We start from the raw sequence: 18,196 nt of genomic DNA on the forward strand, positions 1-18,196 counted from the left end.
GAAGCAGTTGGTTGTGCAAAGTTAATTTTTTTCACAAGTCTGCAATCCAAGCCCACGCAATGAATGAGATTTTGCTGGTTTCAAATGCATGTATGGAAATTACAACAATGTGAATGCTCCGAAATATGAGATGCAACAAGCGATTAATCAAGATCGATCATGTCTTCTTCGCATTCTTCTTCAAAGTCATTGCTCTTCACTTTGACCCTGATTTCCTCTTTCAATTTCTTAGCTTTCGCTTCTTCTTCTAATTTCTTTGACAATTTCTCAAGCCTACATCCAGGTTCTTCACCTCTTAAAGCGGATATAGCTTCAAGCTAAAAGAATCGAGTATAAATAATATCAGCAACTAATCAAACGCCAAACTCACATACGAATCTTGAATGTTACTCACCCTTCTTTGAACATCTTCATCATCCCTTATACGTGATCTCGAAGTAGGATCAAATCCAATTTTCTTTATAGCATCAGCACCAAATGGTCTTTTCTTTTCTAAATCTATTTCTCCTTCTAATTTCTTAACCTTCTTAGCTTTAACTTTATCTTTATCCAAAATTGATAAATACTTTGCACCAGTACTTCCAGATTGACCTTCTCTAGCTAATAAATTTTGTAAAGCTCTTTCAGCTTGTCTATCCTCTAATTGTCTTTTACGCTTTTCAGCTCTATTCCTCCCTAATTTTTCACTTAAATGTTCCTCTCCATAACCTTTTAGACCTCCGCGAGATACTGATCCAGTATTCACTACTCCTCCACCTACGACATATGTCGCTCCTCCTCCTCCATTCTCCATTCCTCTAGGTGCTGCTTGTCGGCCAGCAGCCGGTAATAAACCCGTTTTCTTTTTAGGATCGTATCCTAGTTTACCCTTCGAGCTTTGGTTGATACCGGGTCGTGACATCAACGCAAAGGAAGAAGTACTACAGCCGACCGGTCAACGGAATCCACTATTGAGCTAGAAAGATGAAAATGCTCATCCACTCACCTAGCTGTGAATTCAGCTCGACCTGATTTACCTCTTTGTACAGCTGCATGCACGTGGTATTCGCAAACTTGGCTCTGACGTCTTTTGAACAGGATCTGTCAGCTCGAATCGTCTGGCAGTCACTGAAGCTTAAAGTATGAAGACAAGATGACTCACAGATCAACCCATGTTTTACACCTATTACCGTCTTTCTGCATAGCATTACATCTTCCTAAATCTCTAGCTTGTCCAAGGAGTATGATAGAATCAGCAGAATGAGGGTTGAGACCAAGAGGGAATTCTAGTGGATGCGGTCCATTGGTTCCGCCCTGCGTTGCGTCCACCAAATACACATATCAGCCAATGTCACTCATATCATCATTCAATATAAAGCGTTCTCTCGGAATACTTATACTCACGCGTAGGTTCCTCCATACTCTTGGATTCAAGATAGCAATGACGTTCCCCTCTGTCAAATTACACCATTTTTCATATGCACCACCCGAACCACCTCTATAACTCCTATTAACTTCTCCATCTTCATTTTCCTCTCGTACAACTGCATCAGCTTCGAACAGAAGTAATTGTAATAAAGCATCTCCCGACATATCGTTTTGTCCTGCTCTTCTAGGTGGTAATGCACACAAAGTATAATTTATATATTTTCTAGGTATTCTCTTTCGTTGTAATTTATCAGAAAGTTTCTTGTTCTTTTTCCAAGGTTGACGTGGTTTTTGAGTATATTCACCTTTTTCATTCGGATTGGTATTAACTTTTAAAGCTTCAGCTAATGAATTGGAATCGTGTTCTTCATTTTGATCTTCATCCTCGTCATCGCTATATTCAGTTGCATTCTTAGTTCCACTAATTTTGACTTCTCCCCTTTGAGCTACCACTGCTATTGTGATCCAATCTCCATCAACAGGTATATCGTATGTAGCTCCATCTTTCGATAGTCTGATTACAGAGTATATTTGGGATGGAGTTAGGAAATATCGTCCGGATAGATGATCTTGTAAATGTGAATGCGATAATGTACGCTTTCTATTCAAATATATGTAATATCAGTGACAAGTGTTCGGTGCAAAATAGAAGGTAGTGAATAGACTTACGATAAACGCACACCTGAATTAGGTTCTACGAAATTCCACTCATCCCCACCTTCAGGATCTAAACCGAATTCTTTTGGACCTAATACGAGCTTTTCTATGATCGTTAAATTATCTTGATCTCTTTGTACCTGCTCTTTTTGATCTTCAACTTCTAATTCAATTTCAGGAGATTCCTCTTTCGCTTTACCTTTGATACTTGAAGAAGGTAAAGAAGGGAGTGAGGGAGGTTTTTTCCGTTCTTCAAATCCACTGGATCTGATTATCGCTTTACTTGGAAGTTGAGATGTAGACGACGAATTGGTAGCCGTTTTACGACGAGCGGCTAACGAAGAGCCCATGCGTGAAGGTCCAGCTTGAGGCAAGGAAGGCAAGCTCTGAGGATTTATGATGGGTTCAAGTCGAGATGTTGAGATTATTTTGGAAGACGAAGAAGCTTGATTTGGATTGAAATTTGGTTGAGCCGGTCGAGTAGGCAATACTGATTGATCATTCTTAACAGACGCTAAAATACAGAAGTATTAAAATTGATTCAGAAATTTTCTATGAGAACAGCTCACCTCGTAAACTAGCTTTGGTAGGTGTCGATCCTACCAAAACTTTAGCTTGTTCTTTCTCCTCCAAACGACGCGCTTTATCAGCTTTAGCTAATTTTTCCTCTTTCAGCTTCTGTAAAGCCGCGATCTTGGCGTCTATATCATCGGTATCAAAGTCCATCTTGCCTTTGCTTTGTCATGGACATGAGAGTGGACTTGGATATGTGGTCGATTATTGAATAACATTGCAGAGCTGATACTAGTATATTTTGGATTCATTTAACTTTTCTTGATGTCAAACGCGTCGCGATCAGGCACGATTGAAGATCCGATATTCTGATGACGTAATCACATTTTGTGAGAATGAAATGCTGGAATCAACGTTACAACAACTTGATCAAAGAAACAATTTTATCTCTCTACTTTCGCTTTTATATTGTAATATGTGCATCACAATCCCAGTATAAAATTTAACTCCTCAAGCAGCTTACTCATACATCTCTACGATACTCAAAATGCCATCAGAAATGTTCGTGGAGTCAGACGATAATCCACCAATCGTCGTACCTCCAATAAATTTTTCTTTAGTAGTACCAGGAATTTATAGATCAGGTCATCCAAATAAAAAAAATTTCAATTTTTTAAAAAAATTAAATTTCAAAACAATAATTTATTTAGAAAATGAAAATGAAAATGAAAAAGAACAAGAAAAATATAGAAAAGATTTTTTAAATTTTATAAATATAAATATAAATGATGAAAATGAAAATGAAAATAAAATAATAATTAAAAGATTTGATTTAAGTAAAGAATCAAATTTATTTACTTTAAATGGTTTAAATAAATTAAATGAATTATTAAAAATTATTTTAAATTTTAAAAATTATCCAATATTATTACATGATGATAATGGAAAAGGAACTGTTAGTTTAATTTGTGCATTAATTAGAAAAATTCAAAATTGGAGTTTAACAAGTATTTTTTCTGAAGGTGATTTATTTGCTGGACCTGCAAGTGGTTCTGAAGGTGTTGGATTAGGTGAAGCAGGTATGGAAGTTAGTAAATTTTTAATTAATGAAAGGTTTTCATCGTTATAAAGTATGTTTACTGATTTTTTGGGATTTGTATTTAGTTTATTGCATCTTTCGAACCTAAGAAAGTTGTATTTGATAAAAAATATAAACCAGATTGGGTCGATTAATGTCACTCACCATCAAGGTCAAAGCACGTTCAATCCGCATCAATAGATATCAGAGGTAGCCTTAACTGAATTATCCACTTACGCTTATCGGGCTGCATTTATCAATGTTCCTCAAAATTGGATCAGAAAAGGAAGGATCGCAGAATAAAATCGCTCCGACCAAGATTCAAGATTAGAAATGTCATTCAAGCTACTTAGATAGACAGGCTAGCACAGTATGAGTTTATCGGACATCTGCCTGTGTTCTAGCACAAGCTGGATTTGCTGGAATGACTGTACCTAAGATGCTATCACGATAACGATATTGTAATGATAATGATAATGCAGAGCTCAATGAAATGGATTATTAGAATTTACTTAATGACATATCAATTTATATTACTTTTACTATTTATTACGGACTATAGGACAAAAATTACCTGAATATGACTATGGAAATTTGCACAAAGAGAATTCTGTTAATCCTACCATCCGGATTGTGACTTGTGACTACAGAGGGTAGGATATATTATATAAGATTCCGAGAAGCACATATACACATTTGTCAACATGTGATCCTAGATTATTAATCTCTCTAAGCTAGACTAAATTTAAAGAGCAAAAACAGCTCCAGCGAGGAGACCTACAACTCCAATAACAGGACCAACGAGTCCTTTAAGGGAGAATTCGAGTTTGTTGGCGCTAGAAGCGGCGGCAGAAGTAGCGGATGCAGCAGCAGAAGTAGCTGCAGCAGCTGCAGATGTTCCACTAGCCTTTGCTGAACCGGCGGAACCAGAAGCTGAACCGCTAGCAGCAGAAGCAGAAGCAGAAGCAGCAGCTACAGCAGATGAAGCGCTAGCTACAAGAGATGAAGCAGCAGCAGAACCTGAAGCACCGGATTCGGTAAGAGAAGCGATAGCTGATGCGTCAACTGAAGAAGTTCCACTAGCTGAAATTGAAGCTGTGACTGATCCACTGGATATAGATTGTCCGGCACATAAGGCTTGTTGAAGTGAAAGAGCGGCGGTTTGATCGGCTGTGGTACAGTTGCTATTAGGTACGTGGGTGGGAGAAGAATCCGGATACAATCAGCACATTGTCATGATCAGTTATACGTATGAAAACCACTACTTACGCAGTCAAACAGGCGGTAGCAGCATTTTGGAAAGCAGCATTTGTACAAACGCAAGTGACGTCGGTACTGATTTGAGTATTATCGTTGAAAATACGAGTATGAGCAAAAAGGAGAAATGGGTACAGAGGAAAGTTCGTCAGCCTTATAGTCAATTAGGAGGATAATTGCAGATCTGATAATCAGACTCACTAGGAACTACATTGTGCAGCTGCAGCAGCTTGAGTTGAACATGTAACGACACATGCTGGAATACTAAGTATGAAATACAAAGATCAGCAACTGTATTCCATGACAATCCATCACATTTCATGCTTTTCTCCAGGATGCGATGATACCCTTTTGTAAAAGTACGCTCGGATGAAAGTAAAGAATACTCACCTTTGTGCAGAAACTAAAGAAGCCAAAGCGATAGAAGCGATAATAGTGAATTTCATCTTGGTTTTTTTCTTTATTCTTTCTTGTAAAATAGTCTAAGTTGATCTATATATGTATATATTGATAATTAAGAAGAGATAAAAAGAAAAGGTTAGGGAGATATTATATCTTGCTTTTATTTATATGTTGAAACTTACTCGTATAGTATAGAATGAGAAGATGAGAAGGATTTGATTGAGATTTGCGTAATAGATGGTAAATTCGGGTAACCGGTACAAAGGGTAAATCAAAATAAAAAGGGCTGGACCTGGCTCCGGATAACTTTGTTCCCACTCTTAAGTGTGACTGCGCATTTGTACCTTTTTACGTATCTTTATTATATGATAAAGTACGAGTAACGTTTTTCGTGGCTGTAAGACAATTTATTTACGATATTAAAACCCATAGTACTAGTCAAATTGAATACCAAATATCATGTGATGAAGGTATATTCACTATATGAGACCATATGGTACTTTAGCCAAAGCATAAGCTGTCATCTTTAGAGTCAGAACATCAGTCTAAATGGCTCCATAGGTTTTAGTCATGTTCGCATTAAGAAGACTGTCATGTGATATCATTTGAAAATTTCCTATTATTTCGGAGTCATGTCCAATACTTGGAGTAGATCCAACATATCTGAATGAGGTAAATCGAAAGATCCTAACTACTACATCTCGCCTCGCGAAACATTCCTATTGTAGATGCATGATATATCTAATGAGGTATAATATCCAAAAAACCTTCTGTCTATCCAAATGATTTTAATTCAATACCACCTTTCCTATCTCCTCCTCCTGCTCCTTGCCCTGTACCTCCACCGTTTGTTGAATTCCTAGAACCAACAGCATCTCTAATGGAACGTTCAAGTTCTATACGTTCACCTTCACCCATAGATTGAGTTGCATCTTTAAATGCAATCGAATTAGATTGTGCTAATCCAATTAAAACTCCAATTGATATAATATGTAATTGACCTTGTTTCCCGCCTACTCCTCCTCCTGGTGGATCAAGTAATAAACATAAAGTAGGTAAGAGTACACTGTAACCTTTTGATGCATCTTTTTCAGGTAATCCATTCACCCATCCTACTAATGCTTTAATGATTTCTTTCAATCCTTCTATATTCATTTGTGAATCTTCAGAAGAAGTAGCTTGAGATACAATTATTTCTGAAATGTAATTTATCATTGGACTTAATAAGTTGAGCGCTGCATGCTGAAGAATTGGAGAAGGGGCTGAAGGAGAATTTGGACCAAGAGGAGAGGATAAGAGTCGGAGGGATGCCGTGAGCAAAGTCGAAGCACAGTGTATTGCTGTTAGACCAAGCTATGAGACGAAATAGCAGTCGGTCAGCTGACGATCCCATCATAAGATAGAAGAAATACACTGCAGGTCCAACTCACTTCAGGCCTTTCTGTTGATGCTCCAAGATATTGTCCAATTGTGTAGCCAACACTCTCAATCAGATTTTTACTGAATTTAACGCCAGCAGGCAAAGTTGTAAGAATAAGTGTAATGGCAAGAAGGTTATTCTTGATTTTTGTATTGGCGATAGGATTGACTCGTGCCCTGAACAATACAACGTGAATTAGTCACATTCACTGATTTTCAATCATATTAAAATGAAATTGCGCTTGGACTAACCTCAAATCATCAACATTGGCCAAGCAACCACCAATCAAACCATGTAAGACCCTTTGAGCAGTATCCACACCGGGAACTTGAGAATTCACTAAACCCTCAACTAACAACTTCAAACAACTCAACGTACCCGAGGGAATGTCGTATGGTGATTCATCAGAAAGTAAATCAAGGTATAAGTGTAAGCCAATTTGATAAAGGGTTGACCTTTGATTAACATCTATCAAAGTCACGACTTTTGCGTAATTTTCGAAAGAAGTCCTTATGAGGTTAATTCGGTCTAAGAGAGAATCGGAAGGAGTGAAATTTGATTTTGATTCTTTAGTCGATATCGAGTTTCGTAAAACGAAAATTATGATTGACAATATTCTTTTAACCTTTTCTTCGTTCAACTTTCCGGTAACTCTCCTGGAAAGAGCAAAACTGGAGACAAGATTTATCATTTCCAATTTCGTACTTGCTGTATCACTTAATCCTATACGGTATGTGACCGTACATAATTCGTCAAAGATTTGAGAATCGAATACAGTCAAACCACTTAGCTCTGGTTTGACCAGACTGCTCATCAATTTGAGACTTGTTCTGGAGAGCAAAATGGCGGAACCATCTTTATCGCCCAAAGTCTTGAGTAAAGATTCGAATGATAACCCGTATAATATGTAGAAGTTCTGAGTCGGCTCGTCCTTGACGGTCAATTTGTAATTAGGCGGTTCAGCAGGGGAGGTGAAAGACTGTCCGTCCATTGCTCCGATTGCGAATGGATCGTTGATTGCAAGGGCAATAGCCACGGCATGAAGCAAGTTTGGTACAGCTGCTTCATAGTACTAAATGGCACGTGCCATGCGTCAGTGATGCCCTCGAAGATTGACAGTCAATACTCACAGGTAATAGAACCTCTCTACCGATTGCGTTTCCACTATCCATTCCTACTCCCATACCGCTCAAACCCCCACCACCCATCTCAGGATCGGTCCGCAGTTGAGCATAGTCACGTAATGCGCCAATCCAGAATGGGCCAAGTAGATACCGATACGGTTTAATTACCTCAGTCAGGTAGGATTGCTTAGTGCTCGAGATCATCAATTCTGCCCAAGCCGTCAAGATCGATATTTTCAGCATGATGGCTGCGTTCGTCGAGAGCTGATCGACATCACCCAGTGAGATCACTTCTCCAGCTGTATTTGCATGATTTGGTTAGCAGGATTTCCGAAACGAGTGGATCACTACTGAGATCAGGCTAAACCCACATTTACATTGTTCGAGGGCTCCCGTCAAAAGCTTCAAGATCCTACCCATTCTACCGACTTCCTTTACTACTCCACTACCAACAAAGACGGCGCACACCTGGACGGCGGAAGCAAGAACTTCTGGTGCAGAGTCGGAACCGAAGGAAGGAGTAAGAGCAGCTGCGATAGGAGCTTGATGTTGTTCGAGGAGCAAAGAAGACTCGAAATCCGGATCAGGGGAATTTGCGAATTTCTATTAAAGGCGTACAAATTATATATACCCTATCAGCCTCGAAATCCAAATTCACAGAAAAGCGGCCCATAGGGAGCATACAGGGCAAACTCGTTGCTCACCTCAATGACATCCCTCAAAACGACTAATCCTTGCAATCTAACATCCATGACCAATGCCGCGCTCGCACTGAATGCCATTCGTATCAGATCGCCCACACGATTATATAACATATGTTTGGTACTTCCACCATGCAATCGTTTTGCCAATACCGGATCGAAATTTTCTAACTTCCTGTGATCGTATGTAGATTGTACTATTTCATGTAAACATTCCAATGCGAAAAGTTGAGTCCTCCATCTTGAACTCAAAGCATTCGATCCCGTATTCGCCCCTGCATTTCCAGAGAATGATTCACCTTCGTCATCAATGAATTTCGGTCCTCCACCCTGAGCTTGAGCCTGAGATTGTTTCTTCTGTTGAGCTAATTTCTGAGCTGTTGTCCTCGTCATGATTCTTTGACACAAATCAATCCAACCAGAAGGTAAGCTTGACGCAGTCTGGCTCAACCAGCTCGTGATGACTTGTCTCACACCTTCGATTGAGGGGTCATCATCAAGTAAACCAAACAGATCTTCGACCAGGGAATTACCACCCAGTTTAGAGATCAAAACCGCATCCCTTTGGACTATCTGGTATAGGGCTGTTATAGCAGCAACTTTCAATGGTCTTCGAGTCGAGGTGAGATGAGATTTGAAGGTGGTGACGAGTTTAGGGATGTCGACTTCGGAAGGTGCGAACATCAGGAATTGCTGAACGCATTTGATAGCTTCCACGGCCAAGCCTTCGTCGGTTTCTTCTCCGAATTCATGTACTAAGAGGAATACCAAAGATCGAACCTTACCTGGTTCTTGTAATTCTGGACCCAGCACCCCAATGAGCGCATGGAGTAGTCGACAAATCACTTGATAAGCTGGTAGGTCACCCCGAAGATTGACAGATCCAAGTGAACCGCCATCCGGTTCGTGGGTTTCGAGCATATATATATTCGCTATCATTCCCAAAGTTGTAGGAACAAAGGGTTCGTATGATAAATTTGCTGCATTGACTACTTGAGTGAGAGCTGACATTGCCCAGAAGTGAACGACCGGGTGAGGGTCCGTAGCTAGGGACATGAGGATATTGACAATGGTCTTCAATATTGGTCCCCCAGCTAGACCGCCGACATTACTATATATAGCGCCGAACGCTAAAGCGCAACCAGCTCGAGAGTCGGGAATTCGATTGTTGACAACTTGATCTACTAGCCACTGAATTTGGGAAGACAGGTACGATGAACCGGCAAGAGCTGATAGAAGTCCCATTGAATCAGCTGCGGAAGACCGTATGCTGGGACTCGGGTCGAAGATAGCGTCCTGTACAAAACTCGTCAGCTTGTCTGCTCATACTCCACAATTGCATGAAGATGAATATTGCCCACCTGTAAAAGCGATTTTATAAGATCGCTGACCTGAGTACTGCCCAGACTTTTTCTCGCCTTGTGTCCAGCACTTTCCACGTTCGCCAGACTCCTCTTCAGCGCTGCCATAGTATTGGCTACAACAGCCTGTTTCCGTCCAGGATTTCGCTCCAATTTGCTAGAACGCATATGACTTGATAATGTTGCGAGAGACTGGACTTGACCCTCGGCATTCTGGTGAGCGAACATCATAGCGAATAATTCGACCCCAGAATCTATCACGCCTGTTTGTGGAGGAGCGGGTCTAGGTGATACAGGTAGTGGCTTGGAGACCAGCAACTCGAGGAAATCATGCTCCAACGATCCAAGGATTGGGTGGGAGAGCTATCCAAGACATGAGATTAGTTGAAGTCCTGATTGATCATAACAATTTAACTGGTAGCCCACCTGAGATTCAACCGCCATTTCAACTCGATCTCGATTCAAAAATGGCTCTTCAGCTTCAATTCCACCTTCTCCCTCACGTGCACTTATCAAACTAGTCACGCCGAACGCATATCCATCTGTCGATTGCCATATCGTGGTAAAATTTCCCGACTGAGCAGCTATAGCAGCTTGAGCTGCCGAACCGGAATAATTTTCAGGATCGGCGAAAACGGTGATGGCGGCTTGAAGTAAGGCAGATTGCATGGATTCCGTGGCAGATGATGGACCGAGCGATGTAAAGCACTGTAGAACTCTTCGACGCAAGTTTGCTTCTCGTTCCACTAACGAAGGTCGAGCAGTGAAGATTGGCGATTGGCCCCCAGCTTGATTGTTCGCTTGTTCTCTCAAAGCCTCAGCATAAGCAGTCGCGAAGCCATTGACGAAATTAAGGGAATTTGTCAACAATGTCGATAGTCTTCGAGCCACATCTATATTGACCAAAGACTGATTGTGCCTTAAGAAATTCAGCACCGCTGCTAGGGTACACTCTCTGACCAATAAAAGGAAGCTCCATTCTGTTTCTCCTCTTTCGCCGACAGATGTATCTTTGCTTGTGGGTTTGGGTAAAGCGTTTCTCCAGAGTACCAGTAATTGAGGAAGGTGCAATTTGACGAAGGATGGACCAAGACTCATCAGAGCCGCGATAAGGTACCAAGCTACCTGCACCTCGACCATCGCTATTGGTATATCGTGGTCTCCAGCTTGTTTCAGCAACGACACTGCTAGATCAAAGACCTTTGATGAAATGTCATGCGACACATAGAGTGGTCTTGAAGGACTGCTAGCGATCAATGCCGATAGAGCGAATGATTTGCCAATGACCCGTTGGGGCAATTCCTTCGACGCTGTGGGTGTTCCCAGCATACCTAAATCCTTGGTCACATCCGCAAGGAGTATACTCAGCATTCTAGGTAATTGGCTGGGATTTGCTGCACAAAATCGTCTTAGCGTGTATGAAGCTGCCAGACGTATGGTATATGACTCGTGAGATAGCAGTCTAACAAGCGGCTCTGCCAGGAGCTCGATAATCGAGGGAGGGGCATTGCCAAGTTGTTCTAAAAGACCGGCAACCTCGCGAAGGGCGATAATGAGGGCTTGACTGTTCATTCGAGGTTGACCTGGTAGAAGTGTGGGTTGCCATTTCTTGAGATAGCTGATAGTTAATTCTCGAATTGCCGATACTTGACCTGGTTCAGACAACAACCTCACACCGATCAGATCTCGTAGCAATAGACCGACGGATTCCCTAGTTGCCAGAGTTTCGTATCTTGAGCTTTGGCCTCCTCGTTGGAAAATGACTAGGTCATCCAGTATATGTTTAACTATCTCGGGGTAATGAGCTTCCACGTATTCTGGCCCAAGAGCCGTGAATAGGGTAGCGTATACGTCGATGATCGCATTTAGGAGTTTTCGTGGCGTGTGAGGTCTGTTATAAGGACCTGAAAGGTATTTGAGCATTTCGACAGTTGTGAGCAATGTCTTTGATCCTCTATCCTCCGCCGCGGACGTCATGACTGTAGGTTCATTTGATGTATCTTCTCCTTCTTTCGTCGCGGATTTCTTGCTTGAATCGACAGCGACAAACCCGGATCCAGGAATCTGACTTGCTGCTAAGAAATGAGCCAGCAATCGACTAAGAGATCTTCGAGTCAAATAATCCGCTCCTTCCAAACTCTTCAAAGCTAAGGGAGTTATCATATCGATAGTCTCTCTGAGTTGAAGTAGAGACGTATAGGTATGGACAGACACGAGCGCTTCTGCACAAGCCCTCTGAACGGGTAAGGCTTTATCTTGTATGCCGTTCCGCAAAGACTTGAGGAGGTCTTTCAAGAGACCATCCGGAAGTGCTTTACCGGCAGATTGCAAGGATTTGGAGAATGCGAGCATGGCGTGTACACGTAAGATGACGGACTAAATGTTCAGATATATTAGTTTCAGCTGTCAACGGGTAAGAGTGTTTGAACTCACAAGATTGGTGTTTTTGAGGACTTTTGTGGAAGAAGTACAGATTTCAGCCATAAAGGACATCATCTACACACTCCTGTATCAGCTCTGATGCCGTGGTGACCTTTATAATTCACCATGACTCACATTTGTCCCGTGAGCTCTGATGATCTCTCCAATAGCATACCAACTGGCGACTCGAGCAACATTTTCGTTCGCACTCATGTTCTTATTCCCTCCGTCTCCTACAGCTTTGGCTAGCGCTTGTACAAACTCGAACAAGGTCCTAGATTCCACTCGCTGGTGTAATTTGACAAGACATCGCGTGACTAGGTGTCGAATTGGTCTACCTGGTTTTGGTAACGTTGGATTCGCTGTGGGAAGTAAGATCTTGAGGAAGAATGCGTGAAGTGTAGGAATTGTGGGTAATAGTTCTGACGGTTCTAAGACTTCTATAGCTTGTTCGGCATGACGGAGCCATTGTAAAAGCGTTAGATCGCCGCCCTCGCCTTGAAAGCGGGACTGAGAAGTTGAAGCGATTAGCGCAATCCGGATGAAAGGCGAGCAAGTCAAAATCCCTTATCTCACCTCTTCCACTTTCAAAGCGTCAACGGAAGGCTCACTAGCCATTTCTGCAGAGTATTGACTGAGCTGAGGGGTATTTTAGTGAAGATTGATTGTCTATATGCAGGAGCCGAAAGCAGTGAACGAATAGGCCTATGTCAATAAGTTGATCTCATCGTCATTATTGAGCGCGTGAAGAATAAGCACCTCCACGCTCGGTTATATACCACATGAGCCTGATATTCACACTTTAAGGGTAATCAATCGAAAACCATGAATATCAGGCAGAGTTCATGGTTTTTCAACTTCCTACGTCTTTTGTTCAATCTTCATTTTACCATGATAGCATCGAAAGCTAATTGCCCATTGCTTCAAGCTAATTATACTATAGCATCGAAAAATCGTCAAAAGGCTGCAACTACAATTAGCAACTACCCAGCATCAATATTCTAAGTGAACTATTAGCCTATAAACGTTAAGCAAGATGTCCCTCGATACATCTTCATCAGCTATTCACCTCAACCTTCCCCCTACTTCTTCTACTCAAATGTGAGTTCAACGCAGATGTATCTATCGTGCGCATCAGGTTTTACTGACAAACTCTGTAGCCGACCACCTACTCTCATCACTGTTCACCCTTCAGTCGTCGCTTCAATCCTTACCCACCACTCTAGGAAATCTACCGAAGCTGATTCCTCGAACCGAGTTATCGGTACTCTCATGGGATCAAGGTCAGAAAATGGACAAGAGATTGATATCAGATCTTCATTTGCTGTTCCACACAAGGAGGATGAGAACCAAATTGCAGTAGATATGCCTTTCCAACAAGGTATGATGCAATTATTGGGAAAGACCGGTGCTAAAGAGTCTATTGTTGGATGGTGAGTTTACTGTTGCTTTATCTGTATCAGCTGCGTCAGACTGATAATGAGATGATGTAGGTATGCTACCCACCCAACTCTCAACGCTTACTCTGCACTCATTCAAAATTACTTCACTGGTGAAACTTCTCCCCACCCTTCGGTACATTTGACCATTGATACAGAGCTTGATCCTTCTGGGAAAGGATTAGGTATAAAAGGATGGGTTTCTACTCAATTAGGCTTAAGCCCCAAGCCTGAGAATTGTGCTTTCTTGCCTGTACCCGTTGTTATCAAATACGCCGATAGTGAACGAGCTGCTCGTGAGTTGTTTATTCTCTAACCCAGATTTCTGCCAGAAGGCATTGCTGATACAACTTGGAAATGATGTAGTCGATCTTCTCACTGCTCCCGCACCAACACCTTCTCCATCGCTTCCACCTCTCCCTACACTTTCAGCCTCTTTGACACAACTGTCAACTCTCATTGACCAAGCATTAACTTATGTTCAATCAGTCAATAGCGGATCTCAAAACCCTGATGCTGAAGTAGGTCGATACTTACTTGAAGGTTTAGGTAGATGGTCAGGATCAGATAATGAGGATGAGGGAGGTGTTAAAGCTGGTTTGCAAGATACTTTAACCGTCTCATACTTGAGTAATCTCGTTAGAAGTCAAGTTGAATTAGCGGGTAGATTAGCTTTGTTGCAGCAAACTCCTGCTTCATAAACGTTTCTCAAGCATGTGGAATGTATAGATGAAACAGCAAATGCGATGCTCGTTATTAAGTTATTGCCCTTGTCCTCTGGCACTCCCCGGCTCTGCTAATCCGCACTCTGACGGTTCGCTGACATATCAAGGCGTGACGTTGACGGCTCGTGTCTTATACATGCACATATATGAAATGGGTGAATATTGAATTTGATCTGAACACCGAATATTACATATTGACCAGCCCCTACTGATCTATCATCTGCGGTGTATATCTCTTCGGCAGGTAAAGTCTGATAATACTTCTGTTCTTTCTCTACTTCATTGAGGGATCCAGTCTTGCTGAGCGCATATTGCGTTTCGTGGTAATTGATGTTATCTGAACACCTCTTCTAATGTTAAATTACCATACTTCATACCTATATCAGACTCGTAATCCTCAAGATCCATTTCCTGTGGAACTAGACCTGCTTCTTTTTCTATACCTGTCTGTCGCAAAAATTCATCTTTCGTATGAACCGTAGATATATCTAATCTTGAATGTCCATGTGTAGACTGAAATTTCCTGAAAACTTCGTCCACCCAATGCTCAACAACCTTTTCAGACATCTTGCTATAAGTGTCAGTATGTTCTACAAGTAAGTCTTTTGCTTTTCTCGATAGAATACTATCTTTTTCCCTTTCAGTCAATCCCTTAGGCAATTCTCCCTTTTCCCGATATTCAGCAAATTGATGTAGTGAATTATTGGGCATTTCTTTCTCGATACTACTACTAATCTTTTCATGTTCTTTAGGATCTTGACTATGCTGTTTGAAAAATTCATGAAATTTTACAATACCGTCGGGTTTTGCGGATCTAAATTTGGTAGAAGGCCATCCAGTTATATTAAGGGGAGGCCAGAAAGCGCGGTATATGGCTCTTCCGTTTTGGATGTATGGTTCAATTGCGAAGTCTGTCCCGTCCGTAAGAGCACTATAAATTATATAATCACTTATTGGATCATCTGAAAATGGATTGGATGACGGCGGGTCATAGTTCTCACTAGGAGTGACGTGCGTCTTACTTGCACCCCTCAGATGAAGCACAAGTTTGGAGCCTTCGGAAGCAGGACCATCATAAGAATATGTAGTCGGCTCTGATCGGTTTGTTGGAGGCATATTGTTCAAATGTCAATGAGTTGTGAGCAGCTGTGGAAGGGATGGAGTGTGGAGATCTTTTTCTTTTTTCCTTGATCAAGGGGGAATAAGCTATGAATTTATACCCTTCAATTGAACTCCAATCGACTAGGAATTGGTGTTTATGGAGCAGTAGATCCTTTGTATCTGATGAATCCTTTCTACCTTTCAAGAAGGCTTGAACGTCATTGTGAAGGCATCGCTTGGAGACGAAACCTCATGGAGCCAAAGAACCTTTGACCGTTGGGAGCCCTTGGTAAAAAGGTGATTTTGTAGCCTTCGAACATGCTGAAAGTAATGGACGAGGAGTACTGACTCGAACGATCCTCATAGCACTAGGACCTTTGTTTCTGGTGAATTGGGCGATGAGTCGAACGTCATTGTCCAGCATCGAGTCGGCGAGAGTAGAGCGAATAGTAAAAAATCCTTTGACTGTAAAGAGTTTCATGTCAAAAGGCTAGATTTCGAGGCCTTCGAATATTGCCAAGCAACGAGAAGGTGATAGCTAAGCGAATAATGCTTTAGACAACAAGTCGGATGCCTTCGCGGACGATTTGGTAAAAAGGCTCAAATGTGATGGTGGAAACGAGGGAATGGCGCATAAGTGCTTCTGCTGACACGCATGTACATTACTTGCTCTGATCACTTCACATATCACATACAAACGGAAGGAAAAGACCTCAAAAAGTGAAATAAGTGGTCCTGAAATATCTGCACAAATATGATATGAGCGAAAGATAAATTTGATCTAGATATTGAGTTTATACATATTAGTCTGTGGATAACATTCCGCCAAATTTTGCTTCATCACTTTTTCTCCTTTATGATGCAGTAATTCAGCCATTCTGAACGTATGCGGTGCTTCCTGATCAAAGGTCATCAAAACAACTTCCATTATGATACTGTCTCTTGGCGCTACATACGATGCAGTTCTTGTCTGTATTGCACCATGTCAAATTCTTCAGCTGACGATTAGGATGGGGTCTTGTTGAGCAATAGGTCCTTTATATGTGAACGAATCATTTATGTCAAGAACGCTCCAACGTCATCGTGAAAACAATGCTAGCTGACTGACACTTCGAGCGTCCAACATCCTTTGTGTGTAAATGTGACGTCCATTATGATTGGATGAATCCCTTATCCATTCCAGAAGTCATTGTGAGGTCTTGAACGTCATTTGACTCGACAAAGATATATAATCTAGCTTTCAAGGAGTCTGATTGTGTGCTGAAAGTGGCTAAGGAAGTGGAACTGATCATTCGTAAATTTTTCGAATGTCATGACCCTCTTCTCCGCCACTCAGCATATCTGATGACCCTTACGCAGAAATTCAGCCTACAACTGAATGGTGGAACGGTGATAGGTGTATTATACATGCACAAGTATGAAAGGGTTGAAAATGGGATGTGATATAAACTTTAAAAACCGTATATGAACCTTCACTTCCTCTGGGAACATCTTAAGAAGATGGATATCCGCTACTAGCTTTAACTTTTGCCTTCTCCTGCACCACCGATAGATGTCTTTCCATCTTGAGATCTGGCCCTCCACACCTCCCTCCATTTAAGATCGCCCCATTTTTGATCTAGAGAGCTCTGATACTCCTCCATATTTAATTCTTGGTCCAATACGTCCAACCCATCATTCAGACCTGTTCTTTCCAAATATTCTGCTTTTGTATGTACATGAGCTATTCTCAATTGAGTGCTTCCAGCAGCATGAGAAGAGGAATCAGATTTCTTGAAAAGATCGTACGCCCAATCCTTAACAACACTTTCCATCGTTCTACGATAAGTTTTAACATGGTCTACAAGTAAAGACTTTACTTTACTGTTTAAAATGCTTTCTCCCTCCTTATAAGTCAGAGAATTCAGAGAGGTTCTTGCTTGTGAATAGTGAGGCTTAAGTCCAGGAATGTCTTTAGCAGGATCCAAAAATTGATTAAGTGGATCGTTTGTATGATTTGATATTTGGTTGCGAATGTTTTGCAGAACTGTATTCTGTTCTTCAGGATTGTTGATTTTCTCCTTGAAAAAGCCATCAAATTCTTCAGCACCTTTGACATCGTGGGATCTGACAGTCCGAGAAGGGTTGCCTACTACGACGAGTTTAGGCTCATTAAGGACAAATGAGTTGTCTGATCGGAGTATTAAGTCTGCCCCATGTGTAAGTGTACTGTAAACGATATAGTCACTTTTGTCCTCTGAGGATGGATCCGATGGTGGCGGATTATTATCATGATACTCGTCAGGGACACGGACTGAATCAGGGATATGAGTATCTTGCCCAGCATTTCCGAATACAAGATCATTGCTAGGACCATCCACAGTGGTTGTCCTTGATTCTGTGCTGGATTGCTGCATAGGGATGGATTGATCAGATGAAGGCATAGTGGTTGCTATTCAATATGTATGGGGATTTGTGGAAGTGGCGAAGTGAGGAATTTTTTTCTGAATTGAAAGGGGAAACAGGGCTTGTTATATACCTTGCGTCTGGACTTTGAATCAATCAGCATGGTGAGTTATCGAGCATTTTTCTCTCTAGTATTTCAGTGAAT

The 18,196-nt window shown here is 41.4% G+C and overlaps 7 protein-coding genes across 7 annotated transcripts; 2 read left to right on the forward strand and 5 right to left on the reverse strand.

The window, feature by feature from the left end:
• Positions 1–143: 143 nt before the first annotated feature.
• On the reverse strand, positions 144–2,790 carry I206_101384 (uncharacterized protein; the record flags this gene model as incomplete). The annotated part of the gene is made up of 7 exons (XM_019158346.1): positions 144–317; positions 395–920; positions 986–1,066; positions 1,142–1,293; positions 1,384–2,008; positions 2,077–2,578; positions 2,634–2,790. The coding sequence occupies 7 exons, from the start codon at positions 2,788–2,790 to the stop codon at positions 144–146; spliced, it is 2,217 nt and encodes a 738-aa protein (XP_019008959.1).
• A 334-nt stretch (positions 2,791–3,124) lies between these two features.
• I206_101385 (uncharacterized protein) lies at positions 3,125–3,810 on the forward strand (the record flags this gene model as incomplete). Its single annotated transcript, XM_019158345.1, has 2 exons — positions 3,125–3,664; positions 3,742–3,810. 2 exons carry the CDS (start codon positions 3,125–3,127, stop codon positions 3,808–3,810), a joined length of 609 nt encoding a protein of 202 aa, XP_019008958.1.
• A 590-nt stretch (positions 3,811–4,400) lies between these two features.
• On the reverse strand, positions 4,401–5,358 carry I206_101386 (uncharacterized protein; the record flags this gene model as incomplete). Its single annotated transcript, XM_019158344.1, has 4 exons — positions 4,401–4,839; positions 4,925–4,990; positions 5,114–5,176; positions 5,303–5,358. The coding sequence occupies 4 exons, from the start codon at positions 5,356–5,358 to the stop codon at positions 4,401–4,403; spliced, it is 624 nt and encodes a 207-aa protein (XP_019008957.1).
• Positions 5,359–6,088: 730 nt separating this feature from the next.
• On the reverse strand, positions 6,089–12,959 carry I206_101387 (uncharacterized protein; the record flags this gene model as incomplete). Its single annotated transcript, XM_019158343.1, has 11 exons — positions 6,089–6,667; positions 6,745–6,910; positions 6,986–7,806; positions 7,865–8,157; positions 8,230–8,461; positions 8,563–9,855; positions 9,921–10,283; positions 10,347–12,296; positions 12,354–12,416; positions 12,477–12,851; positions 12,918–12,959. 11 exons carry the CDS (start codon positions 12,957–12,959, stop codon positions 6,089–6,091), a joined length of 6,177 nt encoding a protein of 2,058 aa, XP_019008956.1.
• A 418-nt stretch (positions 12,960–13,377) lies between these two features.
• On the forward strand, positions 13,378–14,481 carry I206_101388 (eukaryotic translation initiation factor 3 subunit F; the record flags this gene model as incomplete). Its single annotated transcript, XM_019158342.1, has 4 exons — positions 13,378–13,442; positions 13,502–13,774; positions 13,835–14,076; positions 14,147–14,481. The coding sequence occupies 4 exons, from the start codon at positions 13,378–13,380 to the stop codon at positions 14,479–14,481; spliced, it is 915 nt and encodes a 304-aa protein (XP_019008955.1).
• Positions 14,482–14,838: 357 nt separating this feature from the next.
• On the reverse strand, positions 14,839–15,621 carry I206_101389 (uncharacterized protein; the record flags this gene model as incomplete). Its single annotated transcript, XM_019158341.1, has 1 exon — positions 14,839–15,621. The coding sequence occupies one exon, from the start codon at positions 15,619–15,621 to the stop codon at positions 14,839–14,841; it is 783 nt and encodes a 260-aa protein (XP_019008954.1).
• Positions 15,622–17,126: 1,505 nt separating this feature from the next.
• On the reverse strand, positions 17,127–18,029 carry I206_101390 (uncharacterized protein; the record flags this gene model as incomplete). The annotated part of the gene is made up of 1 exon (XM_019158340.1): positions 17,127–18,029. The coding sequence occupies one exon, from the start codon at positions 18,027–18,029 to the stop codon at positions 17,127–17,129; it is 903 nt and encodes a 300-aa protein (XP_019008953.1).
• Between the last annotated feature and the right edge of the window lie 167 nt (positions 18,030–18,196).

This window comes from Kwoniella pini, chromosome 2, assembly GCF_000512605.2.
Source record: "Kwoniella pini CBS 10737 chromosome 2, complete sequence".
Lineage (NCBI taxonomy): Eukaryota > Fungi > Basidiomycota > Tremellomycetes > Tremellales > Cryptococcaceae > Kwoniella > Kwoniella pini.